Source organism: Neopsephotus bourkii, unplaced genomic scaffold (assembly GCF_033783945.1).
Source record: "Neopsephotus bourkii isolate Nb327-2 ecotype Australia unplaced genomic scaffold, CSIRO-AGI_Nbou_v1 NB_246, whole genome shotgun sequence".
Taxonomy (NCBI): domain Eukaryota; kingdom Metazoa; phylum Chordata; class Aves; order Psittaciformes; family Psittacidae; genus Neopsephotus; species Neopsephotus bourkii.
In genome coordinates this window covers 1,895,780-1,913,984 of record NW_026900756.1, presented here as the reverse complement: position 1 = coordinate 1,913,984, position 18,205 = coordinate 1,895,780, and the positions used below count along the sequence as shown (strand labels likewise).

Sequence of the window (18,205 nt, the reverse complement as noted above, 5' to 3'; positions counted from 1 at the left end):
ACCCCTCTCCGGATAGCCAATAGCGTTTAGTCTATGATGTAAACAGAAGCAGACGGAAGTGACGTTGTCAACCTAAGTAATATAAGGCCGTCTTGTTCACTAATAAACGCCATTTGCCATCCACCATATTGGTGTCTGTGAGCTGATGGACCGAGTGGCCTGGGATTGGTCGCCGTGCCCTTCCTGAACCAGGCTGCCACTCCTACGAAAGCAACAAGTGGTGCCAAAACCCGGGAGGCCCCGCGGCGCCATGGAGGGCTGTAGCAACTCCAAGGGCACCGGCGGGGTTGGCTACTCCAACGCTGACCTGGCTGGAGTGCTACTAACTGGAATGAGCCCTTTGTCCCCATATTTAAACTTGGACCCCAGATATCTAGTACAGGATACAGATGAATTTATCTTGCCCACAGGAGCCAACAAAACTCGAGGCAGATTTGAGCTGGCCTTTTTTACCATTGGAGGATGTTGTATGACAGGAGCAGCATTCGGTGCACTGAATGGCTTGCAACTTGGCTTGAAAGAGACACAGAATATGGCATGGTCAAAACCTAGAAATGTACAAATTCTAGATATGGTGACATGGCAGGGAGCATTATGGGCTAACATTCTGGGACCTCTGGCTCTACTTTAAAGTGCATTTGAAGTCATCATAGAAAAAACACAAGGTGCAGAAGATGACCTGAATACCATTGCTGCTGGAACCTTGACAGGAATGCTCTACAAAAGCACTGGTGGAGTGCGTGGGATAGTACGAGGTGGTATTGCAGGTCTGACACTGACTGGCCTCTACGCTCTCTACAACAACTGGAAGCACATGAAGGACTCCATAGCTGGGCAGTCCCTCTGAGCAGGGCAGCCACTGCGGGACAGAGGGTCCCTTCGCCAATAAATCCTAAGGATGTACAAGCGATTGTTAAAGCAACTGCAGATAAAGGCCTTAATTCTGCTATGGTCTCCACTCTTATAGATGGTATCTTTGGGGGAGATGATATGCTCCCGTTTGATATAAAACAAATTTGTGGATTGATTTTCGATGGGGCAGGAATTATTGTTTTTAAACAAGAATGGGAGGATAACTGCGCAAAACAGCTGGCCTGAGTAACTGCGGCGGATCACCTACTACATGGCTCCAGCCTGCAGCAGTTAATGGGTACAGATCCCACAGTTATTACCTCCGAGGCACAAGCCCAGGGCTTGCAGGCCCATGAAGTTATGACAACTACTCGTGCAGCCAGAGAAGCTATTCGCACAGCCTCTGGAGTTATTGCTAAACCATCATCATGGTCCACAATAAAGCAAAATGAAAGTGAGAGCTTTACACAATTTGTGGATTGTCTCCAGGCAGCGGTCGACTCTTCGACCCTGCCTGTGGAAGCAAAGGGCCCGGTCGTAGCAGAATGTTTACGTCAGCAGTGTAATTCAACAACTGAAGAAATTCTGCGATCACTGTCGGTGGGTTCAAGCATCGCGGACATAATTAAGCATGTCGCGAATGAAGAGCATTTAGCCCCAATACAGGCGGCTGTTCGCACCATAATGGTTAGTGTGATGGTATGCTCTAAATGTGGTCAGGCGGGCCACGTTGTAGCAAACTGCCCTCGGTTGGAGGACCCGCCAACAGTGTTCCCCCCACGCCAAAACCAACCCAGAGGACCGTGTTGGGCCTGTGGATAGAAAGGGCATTTCATTAAAGAATGTAGATTTAAAACTCAGGGAAACGGGAGGGTGAGAGGGCATCTGGGCCGTGCACGGCCCTCTCCCACTTGGGACACGAGGAGGCCCAACTATGCCGACCCCGGATGGAGCGAGGTGCCCCATCGAACCCATTGCCTCTTTGAGAAGCGACCAACTTTATGGCTTAACCAACAACCCAGTCGAATCTGTTTCTATCTCAGAGTTGGCAAGGACCACCCTTTGGGGGCGAGACCCCAGGGTGGCCCTGGCAGTAAATTGTGACAGTCCACTGGTGGTGTGGGGGATCTGTTCCCTCTATAATACCTTAGATGGCACTACCATTAGTATCCCCTTTTTGATTGACACCGGAGCAGATATTACAGTTATCCCTGAGATGAATTGGCCCTCGAATTGGAAATTGGAAGATGCCCCTATTGTGGGTGAAGTCAGGGAATTAACCCGAGCTCGGAAGAGTGCTCAATTGATAGCAATAACGCTTCATACTGAAAAGGGACCGGAGAACACTACTGCCCTTTTTCCATATGTCATGTCAGGAGTCCCACCCCTGTTGGGAAGGGACGCTCTAGTCCTATTAAATCTAGGGTGACAAATTTACTGTAAGGGCCACTGCCACATACCCACTTCCACCCATTAGACTGACATGGAAATCATCTGATCCAGTGTGGGTCGAGCAGTGGCCCCTGTCAAAGCCTTGAATGGATGCTCTTCTTGATCTAGTTGACCGTGAACTACAACGAGGTCATATAGAGCCTTCCACTAGCCCATGGAACACCCCAGTTTTTGTAATACCCAAACAACACGGCAAGGGATTTCGCCTTCTTCATGATTTGCATGAAGTAAACAAGAGAATTAAACCAATGGGTCCTGTTCAAATGTTGTTGCCCATGAACTCTATGATACCAGAAGGACAACCTTGTGCTGTCCTTGATATTAAGGACTGTTTCTTTTCCATACTTCTGCATGAGGAAGACAAGGAACGGTTTGCTTTTTCTGTTGTATTTCCAAACAGCCAACGCCCCAATTTACGTTTCCAACGGAAAATGTTGCCTCAAGGAATGATCAATTCGCCCACTGTTTATCAGATCACAGTGGACTGGGCGTTGGCACCGGTTTGACACAGTAACCTGACCGCGACTATTATTCAATATATGGACGATATGCTAATTGCCGCGCCGTCAGGAAATCAGGGGGACCAGCTAGTATCAACGGTAGACGGAAGTGACATTGTCAACCTAAGTAATATAAGGCCGTGTTGTTCACTAATAAACACCATTTGCCATCCACCATATTGGTGTCTGTGAGCTGATGGACCGAGCGGCCTGGGATTGGTCGCCCTGCCGTTCCTGAACCAGGTCACCACGCCTACGAAGGCAACATCTAAGTAAGGTACCACATTCTGAAACTGTGATATCAAGAGAAACAACTTTGAGAGCCAATAAATCAGCATTGTGATGAGTGACTATTAATCCGGACAGATCTGTCGTTATCTCAACCCTTCGTGCCCCATGTTGGGCACCAAAAAGAACTGTCATGGTTTAAACCCAGTCAGCCACATAGTTTCTACTCCACACCCCCTCATTCTTTCCTTCCCCCCCCTCCCCCCCCCGGACAAGACTGAATCTTACTGGTGCTTGTAGAAAAGAGGTGACATTTCACACTTGAGGCAGGTGGAAGAAATATTTATTTGGCTTGTTGATTTCAAATGAATGATGGATGCTGTAATCTGCTCACTGGATTGGAATGTTAGAATAAAGCTCCAGGGAACACAGAATTATCTGGCCAGTGATGCAATAAAGAAGGCATAAATAATTGATTTATCACGTGTTTCTGCAACTTTTCCCAAGGTTTACACCTCCACATAATAAGATATGCATTTATGAAATATATGATATTTCACATAGGTACTGTTAATGCATACAAATGTATATCCAAAAGATCATACATGAAACACCATAAACGCATTACAGAAAGAAAGCAAGCATGCTATTTAAATTTTAGTGATAAATGTAGCTTAACATGTGAAGTTTCTATGGAGAAAGGGGCAGGGGAAGAATAGGGAAGGGGAAGTGTTCTCAGGTCATAGGTCTTGAATTGGGAAATTAAAATATTTCCTTGGTCTACATTGGGCTGAGACTGTTTTCTTTACAGAGAAATTATTTTTGTGTCATCAGTTTTCAACCTTGAATATCAGCCAACAGTCTTGGGACCCCTGCTCTAGGGTTGTATCCCATGTCTTGGACCTGAGTCATTAAAGTTAAAAAAAGTCATATATATATAAAATGTTTACCTTTTATGTTTTCCCTAAATGTGTGAGTCAAATTAAATTATTTTGCACTTCTATATACATTCCCAATGAACCCAGGAGCATGTGGCCAAGGTCCTTGCATATAACACGTTCTGACAATAGAGTAGCATAATGGCTTTTCTAAGTGTTGTGGTTTAAGCCCAGCTGCCGTGCAGCCTGCTCGCTGACACCCACCCTTCCTCTGCCCCCTCCTCCCCCCCTGCCCTGCTCCTGGAGGGATAGGGAGGAGAATCAAAATAATGTAACTCCCACAGGTTAAGAATAGTCCAGTAACTAAGGTATAACACAAACCACTGCTGCTATCACCAATAATAATAATGATAAGGGAAATAACAAGGGAAGGGAATAGAACCGCTCACCACCCACCAACCAATACCCAGCCTGACCTGAGCAGTAATCTAGCTCTTCCGGGTAGCTGCCCCAGTTTATATACTGGCCATGACGTGCTGTGGTATGGAATACCTCTTTGGCTCGTTTGGGTCAGGTGTCCTGTCTCTGCTTCCTCCCGGCTTCCCCTCCTCCCTGGCAGAGCATGAGACTCAGAAAGTCGTTGGTCAGAGTAAACATTACTGAGCAACAACTAAAATCATCTGTGTTATCAGCGCTTTTCCCGGGCAGAAAGTCAAAAACACAGCACTGCACCAGCTACCAAGAAGGAGAAAAATGACTGCTGCTGCTGAACCCAGGACACTAAGTAATCATTTTTTGTCATTAGCCATAAATATGTATCTATAGTAGGACACATTCCCCTAACTCTGCAGGTGTGGGTTACAGGAGAACTTGGCTCTCTAAGTGTGTGAGCATCTCTATTACCAGTATTGCAAGGAAGGGGTAAAAGTCAATGGAATTTTTATGACTGCTTTAGCCTCTAGCTAGGGAAAAAGAGGATGAAGTCTGTGAGTCAAGCAATTTTCTGTCATTAACTAATTAATATTTCTGTTTTCACTACAGAATAATCTTTTGTGGTATGGGAGAAGTAGCTGATTACTGTGGCATCATAGATGATATAGGAAGACTGAAAAACACTGAGCTTTAACAATGGGGAATCAATAATAAAAATGATCATTTTCATTAAAAAAAAATAGAAATAGAGAAATACATTGCTTGAATACCAGCATATTCTCATAGCAGCAGTAGCCTCTTGAACAGAAGCACAGGGGCTTCTCTCTTTTCAACTATGGAACTAATTAGCTGTTGTTATTTCCAGTTTTTAACCTTGGTCTATTGGTTCATTTCATTTTTATTCTGTCTTTAATTGTAGCACATCTACCTTGGCTTTATGTGGCATCCAGGATTAAAATTCTGTGAATGAGTGAAAGAGCAGAGAGCAATGCCTCCAAGCTGAGCATACCCTGTGTGAAGGTTGTTTTCTATGGAATCACTGTAGCTACCCAACAGAGACAATTAGAATATATTTACTCCAAAATACCCTCTGTTAGAGCATTGGTGACTAGCTAATTACAGACACTTACAGCCCACAGAGATAATAAGACTCCACTGCCACCTCAATAGAAGGACTCACAGTCGTCCAGAAAATACCTTGTTGTTTATCTTACAGAGGGCTGAAATCTGGCAAAGGACTTGCTTCTTTCCAAGGTTATAGCCTTTACTTACTCACATTGTTGGCTCATCTGGTTCATGGGCTCTACTGCCTGTCATTTATAGCCTGCATTATTATCTCCTGTTGCATTTCTGCTGTAAGAGTATCTTAAAGAGAAATATATGTGCCAAGCTCTTTGAGTGCCAGTCTCAGAGTATTCTTCTATGTGGTCTTCTAGTGTGCTTGGATGGATCTCCACGTTATTTCAGCAAACTGCTCCAGCTTATTTGTGTGTGAGCTTCAAAGCATTTCTTCTGTTTTGTTGTTGACCTGATACATGAAATTCAAAATAATAGTTAAAGATAATTGCACAAGTTTTGATTAGAAATATTGGATGTTTAGCACCTAGTAACACAGACTAACACTTGAGACATGAAGTTAGTATGTTTATGCACTGGTCAACTAGAATTCAGAGGTTAATTAAATCTTTGGAGGCGAGAGTTTACGTTGTCCTGAACTCCTATGGACATTAATAAAAGGCATGGCATTTGTATAAGGCTACAAGCTGAGGACATTTTTGTTTGGTAACTCAGCAGTAAGACCCTGGGCTCTAGTGCTTCTCTGTGTAAGTTGACTCCAGGGGTATCAGCTTTTGCCTGTATCCTAGCTATGGAATAGAGAGTTAGATCCTGAAAATATTAACAGATACATGTTAATAAAAAGAGGTGGTAGACCCTCAAAAGACACTTTTCCCAACAGCTTCTTCAAGTATTGCAAAACATACCTGGAGAGGCAGCACAGGGACTCTTGTAATAAACCTAGATTGGCCCTTGGCCAAGAGGAGTTATCATTGGGTTCAAGGACCTGGGCTTCTCCTGAGGAAATAAAAAAGCCTCATAGTCTCATGTTTCTATCTGTACAGTTTACATTAAATTAGAATCTGTTTTATCCATTTAGGAGTCTGAAGAATAAAAGCTGTATACAGCTGCACTAGCACTGTGCTATGCATTTTAATGACAAGCTCATGACTATACTAGAATTGCAACTGCAATTCAGATGTTAGTTAATGTATCCCAAATTTTTTTATTAGGGCTTCTTTTAAGTACACATGCCGGGTGTGTGTGTGTGTGTGTGTGTTTGTGTGAAGAAGAGTAAATAGCATTTAAGATTTTAATAAATCTCTATTAAAGACAGTTAATGTAAGGGAAATATGAAAATTGTATGTTTTCAGACTGACAAACATAATCATTTTGCCAAACCATGATTCAAATAACTGTCTAAATATTTGGAGTGTCTTCTAATAAAAATACACTCAACCTGTTTTCCACACTCAGATTGATTTGAAAGCAGAAATGACATGCAGTTCAAAAGAAGGCATTAAATCATAAAGGATCACATTGTTCTCTCTTGGAAATAATGATTTTGTATTCAGGCTAAAGTCTTAACTGTTCGTGTATTTTGCCAGCTGTTTAGCAGCTTGAAGCACTTTGAATAGTTTCAAGAAACTGACAATAAGACTTGGGCAAAGTAACATTAATTAGCGGAAACAACAAAGTAAAGTAGACAAGTAAGGCAAGGGAGGGGGGAGAGGATGAAAGGAAAATGGCAAACTCCCTTCACCTTGGATTTTTCCCAAGTTTGAAAGGAATGTGTGTATAAGAGAGTATCCTGCACCCAAGGGAAAGCCTGTAGACTGAAAACGGATAGTTACACATGGCTTGCAGGCCTCAATTTATGGGAAGAGTGGCTGTTCCTTATGGTGACTTTTCCCTGCAAATACAATAAAAAGTTCCAAGAAGAATGCAGTTGTAGACATTTCAGGCTTTAAAAAATACCAGCTGCTTGCTGCATTGGCTAATAACAAATCTTTAGACAATCAACATTATTTATGAAAGAAATAAATTAAGTAGGAGGTGCCATATGTTATAGTATGTCATTTCCAAACAGAACTTTAACAACAAAGAATTTAGCTGCACCTTGGCTCTACCTGTGACATAATATACTTGTTGCTTTTGGACTTTTGTTTGAATACTTACATGTTTTGTGAAGTGCTTTATGTGAGCATGTAAAGCAAGTGTTCTGAATTAAAAATGTGTCTGGTGCTTGTCTGCAAATGCAGAATACTGGATCAGTATGGCAACTGTTTACTGTGTGTTAAAGCTTTGAAGGGGTGTTCTTTTTGTGGATTCGTTCTGGTCATGCATGGTGTAGTTTATTTGGGCTTTATTTTGTCTTGTGTTGAGGAAGATTCTGCTACTTAACTTACCAGCTCTAAAGTCAAGATGGAGTAATTTTGCCTGTAGGGAGAAAGTGTAAGAGCAGTTGTATGTGGTCAAGCCAAAGGAGGTCCACAGCCACCCTGAGTAGTATCATAATAGGGTACTTGTAGTGTAAGTGAAAGTCCACAGAATAATAAAACTTACTTACTCCTTTGTCACACCGTATTGCTAAACAGCATTAAATAAGTATACTACAAAATTTGCATAATAGAATCTGCTGCCTTCAAACTATAGAAGCCGACTCCTCACATCAAGTATAAATACAAATTTAGAGTTCAGATTTTAACCAATGAAAAGCTCAGATTTACTTTTCTCATTCAGGCTTGGAGATGAGTGGTCTCTGATTTGAGAAATGTAAATTCTGGATCCCTTCAAACTAAGCAGCAATTCTGTATTTAACACTTTCCATAACCTTTCCACTCCCTTTGCACACAGAATAGTGTTGCACACACACTCTCTGGTGGTTTTGCTAGGGTCTAGTTACATTTTTGATTCATGAAGAAATGCAGCTGACTTCTGAGAACTGTGTTCTTCACAAAAAGTGCCTCACATGCACCTCCTTTCCAGCTGTAAATGAGGACTGAAAAGAATACCTGCTTATCTGTCTGTTCCTGAGTCTTCCTTGTTAGCAAGCAACATGATAAGCGCTCCATAAGTCTAGTCAGTCTGTGTCTAAGACTGCATATGAAGACAATTCCTAGCGCATTGAAAACATGGATCAAACTGACTAAGTAGCTTTAATATAGAGATAAAATGAATAAAATGCACTGGGGGCAGCTAATATTCAGTTATCGCTTTTTTTTTAACAATGTAGAGGAGGACTGGTAAATCAGAAGAGCTCTTTGGAGACTGATGTAGCCAGCCATTGGATGTCACTGTTGCACTACTCAATAGCTGCTGGAAGACCATTTGTCTACTAAAATTCTTTCTCTTAAGGAAGATAAATAGGTAAGAACTGGGGGAGGGGATTCTGAGTTAGATTCATCCCTGCCTGTAAATTGAAGCCAGTAACTTGCAGAAGATTGAACAACACAGGCAAGGGTTTTTCCACCAGTGTTTAAGGAGGCAGAGTCCATTAAGGCATGGAGGCAAGTGGTTGCTTGGTTGTGATGAAGAAGGGAGAAGACTGTCTCAGTGACAGATACTGGGTTGATTCTTTTTAATTCTGATGGATGTATGAGGGAACAAAGCACAAAGAGCTGTAAAAAGGAAAGAGGGACTAGGCAGTATAGAATGCTTCTTCCTACCTTAGGATAAGGGCACTTTCTGTGTGAAATAGGAGTATATTCTCATGCTTCAGTCTCTTTCACTGAAAATTGATACTTTGGGTTTATTTCGTCCCTGTGTGGTTATTGTACTCTTTGTTTTGATGGTGGTACAGTTTGGATCATCAGCCCCTAACTTGTTAACATGTGCGCATTACAATGTTTGTCTTACAACTTTGATCAAAGCAGTGCCTAAATATGTTTGTGAGCAGTAACTATTGTGGACCTATTAAGGAAGCAATAAAACATGTATAGGCCTAACAATATAAGGAACATCAAAAGAAAGGGTTAATCCAGAGTTTTAAATCCAAACTCAAACCGAATAGGCTGCATTGGTTTTATACGTTGTATTTGTGCAGTTGCATCCAGGGGGAGAATTTAATTTCTTAGGCTTCTATAGCTTACTGGGGAAAAATTAGCTGTCCTAAAAGTTGGTAAATAGATACACTGAGTTATAGGTAGGTATCTCTGGGTTATTGTTAGAACTGGTTTTATTTAACACCTTAATAATCTAGAAGGCATTCTAGTAAGCAGCCTGGCAAATAAATTCACAGGTTATATTACATTTTAGAAGACCTGTGAATACTTGTGAGATCAGATGATAAGTTAAAGAACTTGCAGTTATGAGGACAGGCGGCCTGAGAACAGTACAGGTATATTGTCCGGGAAGCTAGGGACCAGGTTAGGAAAGCTAGGGCCCAGTTAGAATTAAACTTGGCTAGGGATATTAAGGATAACAGGAAGGGATTCTACAGATAAATAGCAAATAAAAAAACAGATTAGGGAGAATGTAGGCCCCCTCAGGAAGCTCTCAGGTGAACTAGCTACACAGGATTTGAAGGCTGAGGTTCTGAATGACTTCTTTGCCTCGGTCTTCTCTAGCAAAGGCTCTGACCACACCACCCAAGCCTTGGAAGGCAGACGCAGGGACTGAGAGAATGAAGACCTTGGGCCCACTGTAGGAGAGGAATTGGTTTGAGACCATCTTAAAAATCTGAACGTGCACATGTCCATGGGTCCTGATGGAATCCATCTGAGGGTCCTGAAGGAGCTGGTGAATGACGTTGCTAAGCCACTGGCTATCATATTTGATAGATCATGGCAGTCAGGTGAAGTTCCCGATGACTGGAAAAAGGGAAATATAACCCCCATTTTCAAGAAGGGGAAAATGAATGACCCAGGGAATTACAGACCTGTCAGTCTCACCTCTGTGCCTGGCAAAATCTTGGATCAGATTCTCTTGGAAGGCATGCTAAGGCACATGAAAAACAGCAAGGTGCTTGGTGACAGCCAGCATGGCTTCACCAAGGGGAAATCCTGTCTGACCAATTTGATGGCCTTCTATGATGGGGCTACAGAACTGATGGATAGCAGTAAAGCAGTTGATGTCATCTACCTGGATTTGTGTAAAGCATTCGACACTGTCCCACATGACATTCTTGTCTCTAAATTGGAGAGACATCAATTTGATGAATGGACCACTCGGTGGATAAAGAACTGGCTGGATGGCCACAGGCAAAGAGTTGTCATCAATGGCTCAATGTCCAGCTGGAGACCAGTAACGAGTTGCGTCTCTCAGGTATCGGTGTTGGGACTGGTCTTGTTTAACATCTTCATTGCTGACATGGACAGTGGGATTGAGTGCACCCTCAGCAAGTTTGCCGATGACACCAAGCTGTGTGGTTTGGTTGATACGCTGGAGGGAAGGAATGCCATCCAGAGGGACCTTGACAGGCTTGTGAGGTGGGCTGATGCCAACCTCATGAAGTTTAACCGTGCCAAGTGCAAGGTCCTACACGTGGGTTGGAGCAATCCCAGGCACAGCTATAGGCTGGGCAGAGAAGAGATTCAGAGCAGCCCTGCGGAGAAGGACTTGGGGGTGCTGGTTGATGAGAAAATGAACATGAGCCAGCAGTGTGTGCTTGCAGGCCAGAAAGCCAACCGTATCCTGGGCTGCATCAAAAGGAGCGTGACCAGCAGGTCGAAGGAGGTGATCCTGCCCCTTTATTGTGCTCTCGTGAGACCTCACTTGGAGTATTGTGCTCAGTTCTGATGTCCTCAACATAAAAAGGACATGGAACTGTTGGAACAAGTCCAGAGGAGTGCCACGAGAATGATCAGGGGACTGGAACACCTGCCATATGAAGATCGGCTGAGAAAGTTGGGGCTGTTCAGAGAAGAGAAGGCTGCATGGAGACCTCATAGCAGCCTTCCAGTATCTAAAGGGGGCATATAGGGATGCTGGGGATGGACTCTTCATTAGGGACTGTAGTGGTAGGACAAGGGGTAATGGGTTAAAACTTAAACAGGGGAAGTTTAGAATGGATGTAAGGAGGAAATTCTTTCCTGTTAGGGTGGTGAGGCACTGGAATAGGTTGCCCAGGGAGGTTGTGAATGCTCCATTCCTGACAGTGTTCTGTGTATGTTTGACTTACTTTGCCTTCCAGTGAATTACCAAAAGCTTCCCCTCCACTGATGTCCAACCATGTGTTCTTCTGTTCTGTTTTACTTCCATCTATGTGTGTTCCCTCAGCATATACCATACACAATGCCTATATACAACTTTATATTGCCACATAGACAGTTCTGTCTCTGATTACACAGTTGATATTAAATGTGTCAAGTATCCTGTTGCAGAGTATAACTTGTGTATGAAAGTATAAACAAGAGGAATTCCTACGTGAATGTATAATGATTAGGAAGGAACCTTCAGCAGAGCCAAAGATGATTGCAAGTGTGCATTTGTAGGCTCTGATCCAGCAAAGTCCTTAAACACCTCTTTTACTTAAGAACACAAGCAGCCCAATTGAAGTTAATGGGACTATTCAGGCTTAAAAATAAACACATAGGTTGAATAGTTGGATTGGAGCCAGGGATATTAACAGGCAGGAGCCATTGTATTTACAAATTGCCTTTCTCTCAGGTAGCAAGTCTGTAAAACAGGATCTGTAACACTGGGATTGACAGAGAAATGGAAGAAACAGGAAAGATGGAATAGCTCCACAGAAAGTAAGTAAAAGCCCTTTATTTTTTAATCTGCTTCCAGACGCTAATCGTTTCAAAGACTGAAAGAAGCTGCTTTAAAATTAAGGGCTTGGATTGGGCTGCTCATTTGATGTCGTAACTCAAACACAGACTTGGCACACCTGGACTTCACCTTTCCCTGCCACTAACTGTACCTTTATGATGTCACATTAAAACTCCCTATGCAGAACATTCATGGTTTATGTGGATCTATCCCAGGGCTTCTAGCTGCAGGGGAAGGAAACTCAGTTTGGTTAATGGGGAACTAGGGAGTTGGTTGTTTTTCACCCAATGAGATGTGCCTTTCTAGCATGGCATTTTGCTAAAAGTACTAAGACGTGTGCTGCATGCCGTTAGCTCTCTGCTGGCTAATGATACACCTTCAGTCCCACTTCTGTCTAATGCTCTCTACAAATGCCTTTGGCTGTGTCGCATGCAAAGAAAATTATGCTGATGAATAAAACAAAAGAATTTGTTGACTCTTCAGTCTGAAGTCACACCAAGTACTATTGGAAATGTTACATTTGAAGGCAACTCAACGCAGAATCTCCACTCTTATTTCTTTTACATGAATCACCCGTTCCTACTGATAATAAAATGAAATTCCTTTCCTTACAGCTGAAGAGCATTATGGAATGTGAAAAATGCAACTTTGTCAGAATGTTGTCAGGTAGCACCTTTCACTCTGGAGGGCTATTTGTAAGCACAGGGAAACATCGAGAAAATAGTAATAAATTGCTTTGGTACACTGTTCTGGCAGCATTAATAAATCAGTGTGAAGGGGAGTTCTGAAGGGCAAATGTTGCTGTCGGTAGGTGTCCAATTTAATTTTACTCAAAATTAATATTTCAGATATGATAAGTGAGTTGGCAGGAACAGATTTCATGATTAATTCTATGGAGTCAAAAGTGCTTTGATGGCACTTTAATAGCATCTTCACTGATCTAAAAGTCCCTTCAAATAAACAGTGTGCTTGAGTTCCCAAATTACATTATTAAACCTGTTTTGTTGGTTTGTAAATAATGAAATGTTTCATATTAAAAGGTGAAGTTAATTCTGATCCCAGTTCTACCCCTATAAACTAGATGGGGATTTGACTGGAATTTACTTGGAAATGTAGCAGTTTAAACAAAATCAGGCAAAGGTCAGCCCTTTTGAGAAACAACCGTAACCTATATTGTTAGGTATCTAATTCTCTTGACCCACAGGAGAATTTGAAAGTCCTTGGTTTTTTGCTGGAATAAACCAGAGAAATGTTTGAAGGTTCATTAGTATCTAGTTAGGGTGGACTGAGAAAGTTTTTAAATGCAGAATGATTATAACATCACGCTTTTTGTTTCATAGCAAAGACCTTTCTTCCCTGATTGCAGAGACCTTTGCAAATGCTAATCAATGAAGATTTGCAGTACCCTTGTCAAATTTAATACCTAACATTTGTACGTACAAAACCATTCTCTTTAATGGAGTTGTCCTTTGTATTGGACATTTGCTGATGTGCCAACTTCTGAAGGAGATTCTTCTATTATTGTTTTACTGATAGAAAAACTGAATTACAAAAGGGCAAGCTCACATCTAAGTTAAATGCTGCCTTGAATTTCTACGTTTTTTCAACCTTTTGCTGATCATTTTTGTTGTAAGACACAGAATTCTAAAATCTTGAGACAGACTTGGTTCTAGAAATTTGGAAGAGTAAAAAGGCATTATGAATAGACTGTTTGGATGCATATTAAAAATGAGAAGATGCATCTATGCAATACAGATGAAAAATCATGCAGATGCATAAAATGTATAAAAAACCTGATTAACTTCAGGAATTTAAATTACCCTTATGTTTATGCATTTCTTCAATTCAGAATATTCATTAAGTGCCATAGAAACAAGGCATGTTACTAGCTGTTTCCAAGAAGGTAGTTCTCAACCTGATTTACTTGTATTTTGAGCATAGTATATATATTGAATTTGTGTAGAATCTACTGTTTATACCCTTTGCAGCAAAGCACACACAGGAACCATTTGGGTGGAGTTTATACCAGCTCGTCTTTCCCAAATTTTGTATGTTAATGTTAGGACCTGGATTATGCCGGGTTCAATGTACAGCCTTTAAAGTCAGGAAACTTCCGTGGCAAAAATAATCTCACTGGCAGCAGTAGCGTGAGGGCAGAGGTGTTGGGTGTAGGGGTGCCTCTGCTTTTCTGCTTTCCCTGCTGCCCTGTGGTCTGGGTCTCAGCTCCCTCCCTCAGCAGCACCAGGGGGATGTAGAATTGCATGTCCCCACTTCACAGTGTCTGCTCCTCAGGCTACATGAGGAAGACAATTAATCAGCAATCAGACATTGTGAATGGGGACAGAAAGGCATGCACAGCTTTTAAAATGAGTGTTGCATCTCTGCTGTAGCTATGTTTTCCCTGTGCTGTGATACTGCTCCAGACTTCTGTCTGGTGCTCTTAAAACCTATCAGATTGAACAGGAACTAGGTTTTGTGACCAGCTTTGAATTGGACCCCATGTACCTTAAACCTGGGTGACAACCCAGGGTGTCCCCTAAATATTCCTGGTAACAGCTGGGCTTGTCAGAAAGCTGTTTCCTGCACTGAGCACATTTCCTCCATGCCTACTCTCAAGTGCTTTCCCACCATGAACTCTGTTTTGTCTCTGGATCCTGGCTCTGTTTTCAGCAGATCTGAGCCCAGCTTTGCCAGAGACTCACTAGTTCAGCCTTTCTGCATTGCAAATACACCGAAGACTGCCACTTTCTCTCCTCTTGGAAAGCCATTAGTAAAGAACAATATAAACTAGGCATTGTTTGACATCCAAACTCCAGCTCTCAACCATGGAAAAAGCATTATTTTAGTTTCTGAGGGGCTTTCTTATATGTCAGGATGAGTAAATGGAAAGGTGAAAATGAAAAATAAATTCTCTTATATAAATGGAGCACTTGGATTATAAACTAACCATAATGCTCTGTTTCTGTTGCAACACAGAGGGACTGAAGGTTCTTACAGTAGCAGTTCTCTGACTCATTCCTTTAAATTAATGCAGTCTTTTAATTTGAGGCTGCTGGTTTAGCAAGAGAACTTCAGAAACAGCACTTTGATGTCTTTTTGTAGCTGAGAAAAAGCCTTTAATTAGGTCACCTAAACTTAATTTTCCTTTAAACGGTTCTCTTTCACAATTCCTTTTTTCTTTCCTGTCTTTGATGTTTCAACGTATATGCCAGTGATATTTAAGTTTATTTATTATGCACTGGCATTAAACCTTTGTTATTAACATTTACTTATATGCTTGAAAATTGTTTAATTAATTAACTGTAGAAGGAGAATTATTCATTCATATTTCATTTAACATCTTACATGCTTGTGACACTATATATATATATATATATATATATATATATATATATATACTCTGTAGCAGTACAGCCTGCACTGTACAGGAAAGGGGGTTACTTCTCCCAGCACAGTGGCCTTTTCTGTTTCAATTCCATTTCCAAGGTGAAAATTAATTTTGGCTAGTTCACTAAGAATGGACCAACTTCTGAGCTGAGCTGCAAAGTTAGACACAGACAGATCAGCCTGAATGTGGGAAAATATTATGGAAAGAATTCTATAGGAGCCAATTATGGTGTTTGATTGTATTATTTAATAGTTTTTTAAATATATCATTTCGGAGGTTTAGAGATGGAAAGTTTTGCTGCTGTGCATGTTTAGATATGCACAGTTTTGATCTGGATTTTATACAATTATTCTCATCCAAAGGGGGAGCAGAAACAATACCAAATGGCCTGTTAAAAGGATGCGGTTAAAAGCATCCTTTTCAGCCCATGCAGTGATACAGACCATTACCCATGCACTGTTAATGATCTGTATTAGCAGCCCCATACTGAGCTCAGTGTTAGTCATGCCTGAATCCTTACAGAGACTGAAATTCAACTCTGGTAAATGCTGATGAATATTTGTAATGCTAGTCTGGGAGGCATCTAATGACTGAAATGGATTTGCACAAAGCAGTAAGCATCTTTTGTGCTTGATCTGAGGGTCTCAGAGATGAAATGGTTCAGTTTGGGGGATGATGTGTTCACAGGGGTTCTTCAACTAAACCAGGAACTGGCTATTTTTCAGCAGTTGGTGTAGAAAACCGACTTTTCTTGCCAGGCTGAAGTATGCGCACCTGTGTCTCACCTTGTTGAGGATGTAGGGACACATGTTACCTCATTTGGTATAATGAAATAACTCAGTTGAGAGAATAAAATAATTAGTAGGGAAAAAAATAGACCGGTTTAGGAACAGTAAGCTGATGGTTTCTGTGAATATGGTGCTATTCTGAGAAAAATTAGTAAATGGCATTCTCCTATCATTCCATTATTTTCAGATCCGTTCTGCTTAGCTTTTTTTTGTTTGTTGTTTTGTTGTGTGGGGGTTTTTTTGTTTGGTTTTTGTTTGGTTGTTGTTTTTTCTGTTTAAGGAAAATCCCACTTTAAACCAGAAATAAGGTGTATATATAAGCTTAGAGATCAGAATACATACGTGTGTTCCTTTCATATTCAGAAACATGTCTCCTTGTCACTGCTGTGTTTATGTGCCTGTTATTTTAATTTATTTTTTTTAATCAGGAGGTGGTGATATATCAGAATGTCAGAATTGGGTAACTAATAGCAGAGCCCCGTTTTGTCAAGAAGGGGAGCTGTTAGGAAGAGTAGCTATGCTTGTGTGTTAAAGGGTATAGAAAAGACTTATTAGTTATCTTAATGCCTCTCTGTTTTTTTACCTAAGCACCATTGTTCCCTGCAGAACATTTTGCTTGTTCTCTGTAGTTGTAAGTAATCCAGATGGATGGAAAGCCATTGTCACTACAATGAAACAAAAATTTAACAAAGGACAGGATCACAGCACCCTGTACTGAGATTTTTAGGCAGGTGCATGTGGTGAGCAGGAAAGCATTGAAGTTTTCTATGTCTGCAGGAGATGCAGAGACAGAAAGAGAAGACGTCAGTGTGATCAGAAGCAAAGGATTATTCTCCCAGTAGTTTGAGTGGTTTTGTTGTGTTGGTTTTTTTTTTTTTTTTTTTTTGTGGTTTTTTTTGTCTTTTACATAAAACATGATGGAGAGCAGGGGAAGGGGGGTTGTCAAATATGAGATGAGTGACATATAACAAGGAAGATTTTGTGATCCAGCCTTGGGGAAACATTGGCAGAAAAATCTTGACGCCTGATACATCATCTGATATATTCCAAGGGGGAAAAAATGTGTCCTTGGCAGTTTCTGTAAACATCTCAGAGATAAGATTTGCCTCTTGCTCAGGAGAGCATGATAGTATTGATAAAGAATGGAACTCTTACAGACACAGGGAAATTAATGTGAATTTGGTATTGAAACGCTAATGGTCTCTTTCAGTGCATCATACGTTGAAAGTGAAATCACACAATATGTTACATTTGTTTTTCTTGTTCTCACATGCTGTGATTAGACTTCACAAATAGAATCATATTAATTGTATGTCACCTTACCATCTGCAATTGAAACTCGAGGCTGTAGCTTGCAGCCTTTTGACTGAGATGGAAAAGATTTCCTAGTAGTACCTTTTTGTAAAAGAATTTGCTGTCCTTGTTTTCGTAAAAAGATCTATTTTTCCCCCATAATTTTTTAAAATTTGGTAGTCCACTGAGTTATTTTGCTGCTCCGAGTTACTTTTTTTCTGCTGACAGGTGATGAATAAAGAAAAACCTCCTGCACTGAAAAGTATTCCTAATGCTCACATTATTGATAAACTGAGGTGAGGTTCAGTGCTGTACACACTGAAAAATAAATATGTGTAAGGGAATTCTTCCTGCAGGTTTGGGATGATTGTCAACAGCTTCTTTGCCATGAAATAAAATTAGTCTAGACCATTCACAAAGAAGATGGAGAAAACTGATTTTTGGTAGTATGGCTTTTCTAGCATAGATTTTGTGATATCTCTTTAGCAGATTACTTTGGAAGCTCTGATACATACCTCTTACTATTAATGAAAGAAAGCAATCTGTTTGACAGCCCACACCAAGATATGCCTTAGTTGTACAGAAGACTTTCTTCCTTGTAAAGTAATACCATGGAGCTTCTGA

At 41.1% G+C, this 18,205-nt stretch overlaps 1 protein-coding gene across 1 annotated transcript; it reads left to right on the top strand.

Annotated features, from left to right (window-relative positions):
• Positions 1-280: 280 nt before the first annotated feature.
• LOC133208239 (mitochondrial import inner membrane translocase subunit Tim23-like) lies at positions 281-867 on the top strand. The gene is given in 1 exon segment (XM_061345965.1): positions 281-867. A coding segment is annotated over 1 exon segment (516 nt). The 5' UTR covers positions 281-331; the 3' UTR covers positions 848-867.
• Positions 868-18,205: the final 17,338 nt, after the last annotated feature.